The 7969-nt window shown below is 33.6% G+C and overlaps 1 protein-coding gene across 1 annotated transcript; it reads right to left on the bottom strand.

Annotated features, from left to right (window-relative positions):
• Positions 1–3347: 3347 nt before the first annotated feature.
• Positions 3348–7698, bottom strand: LOC120215635 (cyclin-D3-2-like). The gene is made up of 7 exons (XM_039213264.1): positions 7638–7698; positions 6961–7211; positions 6427–6897; positions 4193–4534; positions 3921–4122; positions 3703–3833; positions 3348–3608 (listed from the first exon to the last, which is right to left on the bottom strand). Exons 1-7 carry the CDS (start codon positions 7696–7698, stop codon positions 3363–3365), a joined length of 1704 nt encoding a protein of 567 aa, XP_039069195.1. The 3' UTR covers positions 3348–3362.
• Between the last annotated feature and the right edge of the window lie 271 nt (positions 7699–7969).

The following is a 7969-nucleotide window of genomic DNA, read 5'->3' as shown; positions in this document are numbered from 1 at the left end:
AACATGATCTTTTATAGTTTCGAATAAAACATGCATGGCGATGTCCAAATGAAAAAAAAATACAAAGAAGAAAAAGAAAAAATGTTAATATAAATTTTATCTAAAAAATCAAATTTAGTATATATCAAAACATGTGTTAAGAGGATTCAAACCGTATTGAGTCAAGTTGTAATGACGGCATATATATATATACACAATGTTTTTACTTATATAACAGCAAGCCGGTCAAAGCTTTTAAATATTTTATCAAATAAAAGAAAGGCAAAAAAATGTAAAAAAATGATTTTTTTTCAAAATAAAAAAATATGCGTGATATTTGTTAAATACAAGTATTTACACAAGCACGAATCAAGCGAGGACAATACATACATATATGTTTTGTCTTTAATCACTCAATGAATATATATTTAAAAGAGTATATTTAAAAAATTATATCTAAACGATGCAAGATTTAAAAATCTCATGATCAAACATATTGATTTTGAATTATTAAAGATAAATCTTAAACTTGATGAAACTTATGTTAGTGCGAAAATTGAAGACAATTTTAAATATTAGGATATTGAGTATTTCATAAGACAACAACTAACACAATTCAAGATTTGTGTATGATAAAGTTCATGACATGTCTTTGATAGCTCAATACCAGACACTTGGTCATGAGATTCTTAAATTTCATATTGTTTAGATATTGATATTTCTCATATGTTTAAATATAATTATTTAAATACGTACTTACAAAATTATTAAAAACAGAGCGCACATATATACATTGTTGATATTATTTAACTTGTGTTCATAATAAATACACATATCATATATATTTCTTTTTAGAAAATAAAATTTTATTAGGTAATATTTAGGTAAGAAGGCCTCATTTTGTTGTTTAATTTTGAAGATGGTGATATATGGATAATAAAGGATAGGGATGATGGTGGTTACAGCTGTTGGCTTCAATCCAGGCTGAGGCTAAATATTTCAAACGAAAAAAATGGGGCTCTTCCAACGAGGTCAAACCCAAAAAATCGTATTCACCAAATTTAACTTCAAATCCCGCCCATGCCTGATATCATGTTCATGCAAACAACACTTCTTCTTGGGTGAAATACAAAAATGGTCACTAATGTTTGAGTAATTTTTTATTTTCATCACTGATGTTTCAAAAGTCACAAACTGATTACTTACTTTATAGTTTGTTATAAATTAGTTAATCCATGCTAACAGTTGTTACTGTGGATGACGAAAAGTTAAACTATACTGTTAAACGCTTACTTGGTCGGTTAACTGCTTACATGGCCTGTTGATCATTTATTCTCCTTCCTCACAACTCATTCTTTACTCTTCCTCCTTCTCCTTCACCGCTTTCATCATTTGTTTTAGTTTTAGATCCAAAAACAAATCATCATTTTTATATAATTGACACATTTATACACCAAAACCACGGAAGGGTAAGAAAATCTATCGGGGATCTTCTCCTTCACCGTCATTGTTTTATCACCATTTTTTGGCGCCTTCATTGCATGTCCGCCGTCGACCCAAAAGAATTGTTGAGTTTAATGGTACACATCGTTGTCGTCGCTGAGCTATGGAACCCTCGTTTTCTTATCGGTTTTACCAGCAGCATTTCCTGGATCACGCTTCATCCTCTTCATCTTCGACACTCGTCCCATGCCCCTCACTCTCTTGCTCCTCTCATTGAGTTTACCTCCGTAGCCCTCTTATTTTTTTGCCTTGAATTTTCTCTAAATTTTGATGTAGTTTGGGAATTTTCTTGAATGTATGAGGGAATATTAATCTTCTTTAGGCTTTTTAGCAGCAACCTCAGTTTACATTTCAATATGCAGCTTCGTAAGTTTCTTCGCAACATACATGCAACTTCCTCATTAACCGACCAAGTTTCATCAGTTTCCATTAAATACCCCAAAAAATCCACAGCTTTTCATCAACCCATTCAAATTCTTCTTTCATTTTTTCAAATTCAATCACTTTCTCTCAAAGCTGGCTAACAAATTCCTTTAATGGAATCACCATTTGCACAAAACCCAAACCCAAACCACAGTCCGCTTCCTCGATTTAACTCTCTTGTTCCACGCTTTCACTTGTTTCACCACTTTTCTCTAAAAATATCCCATCAGATCAAGGGAAAATATTGATTTCGATTGTTCGATTAAGGAGGAAGAAGATAAGTTGAGAGTTCATAGAAAAGACGTGGAGAAACTAATGGGAAATCTAGGGATTTTCTACAGCAAAGAAAGTGAGGAATGAGTGAATCGTTTGGGTCAAATGAAATAATACGGGAAAGAAGGGAGAGGGGAAGAAAAAGCAATTTTTATAAAATGTCAACAACTTCCATTGATTTAATGATTAGTCAACGGGCCATGTAAGCATTTAACGGTACAACAACTTTCCGTCACCCATAGTAATATTGTTAACGTGAGTTGAGTGATTTATTTGTGATAAACGATAATGTTAGTGACTGATTTATGACTTTTGAAATATCAGTTGTATAAACAAAAACGTATTCAAACATCAATGAACATTTACGTAGTTTACCCTTTATTCTTCTTATCATCCCGCTTTTCCTTTTTATTTCACCACTGTATTTAAATACACTTAAGTACATATACCTCTAAAGGAAAATACTAATGGACAAAATGTTCCAAGAACTAGTTATTTAGTCAAAATTTAAGGTTTTTTTATCATAAATTAAAACATTCAAGGTCAAAACACTTCAAAAGAACGATCATTTAATCAAACAGGCATTTTTTCCAACATTACACGTTACATTAATATTTTTTTTCATTTCATATAGGGACTATTTTTAAATTCGTTTTCAACAAATTTATTTATTTTGGTGACGGATTCAGAAATTTGAATTTGAAGATGTTTTTTAATATTATGTCACAGGATAATTAATTATTGATCTATTAATATTATTTTATATATTTTAAAAGTTAATATTTAATTTTTAAAAGTTACAAATTTTAAGGTTGAAATTAAGAAATATTTATAGAGGTTGAGGAATTAAATATACAAGTATTTAATCAACTAAGAAATGATTTTTTAATGTTATATACTGTAATGATCTACTTAAATTAACATTAATGTGCATAGAAACAAAAATGTCTAAAGCAATAATGCATGGACAGTCGCATTTTAATATTTTGTTTCTTTCCACTTGATTCCTTCCAGATAAAATGCAAACCATCTCTGATTCCTGATTTCCTCACCAATCACTCCCTCTCTCGATGTGGGAGTTTTGGTCGAAAAATGCAGAGATGGTAAGCAATTTAACTTGCAGAAAAAAAAAGCAATATTATTACATATTTATAGTCTCAAATTGACATAGTGAAATTCACTATTCAGCGAGGAATGCTTAGCATTTCCAGAAGCTGGTCTTGCTGATTTCTGCTCTTCTTGGACATAGGCTCAGGTGATGATGATCCCACTGCCCATGAATCGTTCGAGCTATCCGAACTAAACATTACATCGACTACGCCATTCGGGCTTCCCGTGAAGGAGCTAAACCCGCGCTTCTTCGATCGGTTGCCTTCGACTTTCATTGTTGCCGATTCCATTATCAACTCACAGCATTCATTTACCCTGTCCTGGTTCAATAGATGAATCCAGATTTAAGATGAATTTGCATTTTTAACATTGTAAAAAAAACAGGTAAAAAAAACAGGTAACAGAAACAAATACCTTATCAATTCCCAGGATGCCTAATAGCTGGTTTTCGTATTCTACTCTAAGACTAGGCTCCACACTATCAACAACGTGCAGCATTGCAGCAGTGGCCATTTCAGAAGGAAGGTAGCACATAAACCTAAAATCTGGCAATGAATTTAACAATAATTAATCTTTATTAATTACATATAGATTACAGAGTGAGCCCAATTCAATAAAGGGTGCTAATTAACCTGAAATGACAGAGAGTAGAATCCGGTTGCATCTCCTGAGAAACTCCCAGCAAAGATGGTCCTTTAACCCAAGCCTCCTTGCGATGAAATCTAGAAACGAAAGTGGGGTTACAGGGTTCATTTTCCATTGAAGAGATGAGAGCACCAAAATCTCCATTCTTTGGATAGTTTTGGCCTCGAACACGTACCTGCTCTCCTCCACCTAAACAGATCAACACATTCTTAAACCGAATCGAAATGGCAAATGCATTAAATTAACTAAAGAGACGTACTTGTAAATCCAGTAGGAGAGGAACTTGGGTTTCCTCCACTTTGGCCGCAAGAGAAAGACAAGCAACGGCTGCAAGTTGAGTGGTCCATGGCTTCTCGCTTCGGAACCGGAAGCTAAACAAGAATCTATCGAGATAATTGACGGCAAAAACAGCTGTGAGGGCAGAGAAAGAATACTGAGCATTGACTTTCAAAACCCATTCCACAGCTGCCCGGCGAGCCTTGGCTAGATTCCCATCGGCTTGAACGCTATCAAACAACTGATTCTGCCCTTCTTTCGAAAACAAAGAGGAAAGTTCATCGTCTTCCCAGAACATGTCTTGTTCTAACGAAATTATGTTCCACTAAAAAACCCCAAACTTGTTCAGATCTTTGTTTCCATTATAGAACAGAGAAGAAGAAGAAGAAGAAGAAGAAAGAGAGGCCTTGAGGCATCTCTCTTGCTAGGAGTGGGCAAAGGAAGGGTATTTGTTTAGAGAGTTGGTTCAGTTGTCTGGTCTGATGAATCAATCAATTGGAGGGGGGGGGGGGCTATAGTACTCGGAGAAGATAAGTTATGTTTTTTAATAAGGGAAAATCTCGTGTCTATCGACCCACAAAACTGAATCATGGCCCATGCATTGCATTTACTGGACACGTGACATTCTTTCCCTTCAACTCAACTCTCTGGACCCCATCAAAACAAACTCCTTCCCTTTCCGTTGGATTTCTAAATTCAGATTATGGCCGTAGATCCTTTTATATTTATTATTGATATAATTATTATCATTAATTATGTCAAATATGATATATACAATTTAAAGCGTATGAATATATTTAATATTGTGTAAATTTACAAGTAACTTTTATTATAACTGGTTGTTATGATAATTTAAAAGTTAAAATTTATCGATACAAAATACACATAAAATTTTAAATTAATTAAGTATTTTTATTATTTTAATTGAATACGTCATGGCAACAAATAAAAGTTTTTTACTTAAAAAATAATTATACATTATTAATTTATTTATAATCTTACGTAAGAAATGATTATCATGAATTAAAATAAATTTAATAATTACTATATTAATACATAAAATTATGCTATTCACATTAAATTTTATAAAATTATAAAATAATTGTTTATATATATATATATATATATATATTTTTATAAATTCTAAATCTAATCATAGTACTATTTAGAGATATTGGACCGAAAAATAATCTATAAAAATGGATCAAACTAGCCTTGATGGGTTTAAAATCCATAACATAAAATAATAAAAAAATAAATATAAACGATTTAACTAATCTGTTTGCGTTTACACTTAATTTTATATTTTAATAATTTATATCATAATATATAGAATGTTTAATACACTTTTAGTGCCTAAACTATATCTAAAAATTGGTACCTAATTTGTATTTGCTAAAAATATGTGTCTAATGTTTTGTCCGTTACATTTTTAGGTACATATCGTTATATTGTTTAATTTTTTTATAAATAAAAATATTATAAGAAAGATTTTTTAACCAACTAACAAATTAAAGCTGTGAACTAGCTGACTCAACATCACTAACAAATTCCATAACAGAATGCCCACGCCAATTTGAGTGATGCATATATTGAGCAACACATCCAACACTATAACACACATTTGATCGAGTGTGACTAAGTTACAGATCAAGAGGGTGACCGACATCTCGAGTAAGTTTAGGTGTGGTTACTATTGAAGTAGGAACAATCTAAGCACCAATCATATTGACACGCTCTAACAACTCTCAGATATACTTGTGTCGACTCAACAATAACGCACCCTGGCATCGCTCAACCTCAAGACCAAAAAAGTATCCAGCTCACCAAGATTTTTCAAAAAAAAAAACCCCGAGCCTAAAATGTAACAGTAGCTTCAACCATATCATCACTACTACATGTGATAACAATATCATCAACATAAACAAGGACAAACACACTATGACTCCCAGCGCGATGAATAAACAATAAGACATCAGCTTACTTTCCAACATAACCAAAACTAAGTAAAAAAGATTAAAAATTAGAATACCAGTTTTAGGGAGCTTGCTTCAAACCATAAAGTGCCTTTTCCAATTTACACTCCAACCTATCACCACTCGTCGATTCTTCCTCAAATCCTAGAGGTTGTTCCATAAACACCTCTTCAACTAACTCACCATTAAAAAATAAATTATTAATATCCACCTATCGAAGTTTCCAATTGTTTTGGATAACCAAAGACAACACAACATTAATCGTAGCCGCCTTCACAACATGACTGAAGATATCATGAAAATCTTTCCCTAGAACTTGATAATACCATTTTGAAACAAGGCATGCCCTATATCGAGCTACTGATCCATCAAGATTCTTTTTAACCTGAAAAAGCCACTTACAACCAATCTTCGTCCGATCTTTGGGTAGAGGAACCAATTTCCATGTACCATTGCTTCCATTTGGGGAAGCTAAAACATGTCGTATTGTAGCCGGTTTATGATCATCACAAGTCATCTCAATCGCATGATAGACCATTGGTTTAAATATCCCATGTTTACTCCAAGTCACTATATGATGACTATTAGAAACTCCCTTAACACCCTCTGTAGAACGAGCCCCCGATGGATCCAACAAATCGAACGTAACATCATCTTGTGGCATAGACGCACATTCCTCAATACGAGTAGCAGGTTGTGCTACCACATCATCCTGGGATATAACACCAACACATTTTCATAAACTATGTGAATTAGAAGGACCAAATGGACTAACCTCACCACTGTCCACAACATGAGTGCTAGAATCCAAACAAGGCAAAGTAGGCTCAACAGAATCCATTGTGAAATCACATGGATTAATAATAAGAGAGCTAGATAAATTGGGACAAGTATCAATATTGTTCCCAGGCTCCAATATAATCGAAGATGGCCCTTTATGCCCATGATCGACCCTCATAGCAGCCAAAGACCCAATAACAATAAGCAGATCACCACCAGGAAGAAATGATGCCACCGTAGGAACCCCTGTGTCACAAGAAGAGGAAAATGGAAAAGTGGATTCATCAAATACAACAGGTCGAGACACATAGACCCTGCTATCATCGACCAAACAATAATAACCTCTATGTTGTGAACTATAACCAAGAAACGTGCATGGTGATGACCGAAAGTTGATATTTTTTACGAGTGATACGGTCGTAAACACAGAAAACAATGATAATCGAACACACGTAAACGATCATAAATAGGAACACTCTCAAATAACCGTTCAAACAGAGACACACTACCCAATACCTTAGTAGGTAATCGATTAATAAGACCGATACTTTAATGGCAAGGATGCTTGAGCCAACATTGTCAAGGATATATATCAATGATATGATGGTGTTTAGGCTTAAGAATACCATTTTTTTTGAGATGTATACGAACACGTCACCTGATGAATTATACCCCCATCTTGAAGGACTTTGGACAACCTCCGATATTCACCACCCCAATCACTTTGCACCATTTTAATACACACACCAAATTGGGCATGCACCATCTTTTGAAAAAGAAGGGATTTCAACGTCTGTGACTAGTCTCGTAACAAATACATCCAAACATGAAATACTAAGCATCAACAAACGAAATGTAATATTTAAAACCATTGGACGACACATGTAGAGGTCCCCAAAGATCCGTAAACAGTAATTGAAATGGAACACTATACGTGGATTGGGAATCTGCAAATGACAATCGATAATTTTTTCTATTTGACAAGCAACACAAACAACTTTATT

The sequence above is a fragment of the Hibiscus syriacus genome, unplaced genomic scaffold, assembly GCF_006381635.1.
Source record: "Hibiscus syriacus cultivar Baekdansim isolate YM2019G1 unplaced genomic scaffold, ASM638163v2 tig00110129_pilon, whole genome shotgun sequence".
Taxonomy (NCBI): domain Eukaryota; kingdom Viridiplantae; phylum Streptophyta; class Magnoliopsida; order Malvales; family Malvaceae; genus Hibiscus; species Hibiscus syriacus.
Note: the sequence above shows the minus strand (reverse complement) of the source record. Positions and strands in the feature narration are given on the sequence as shown.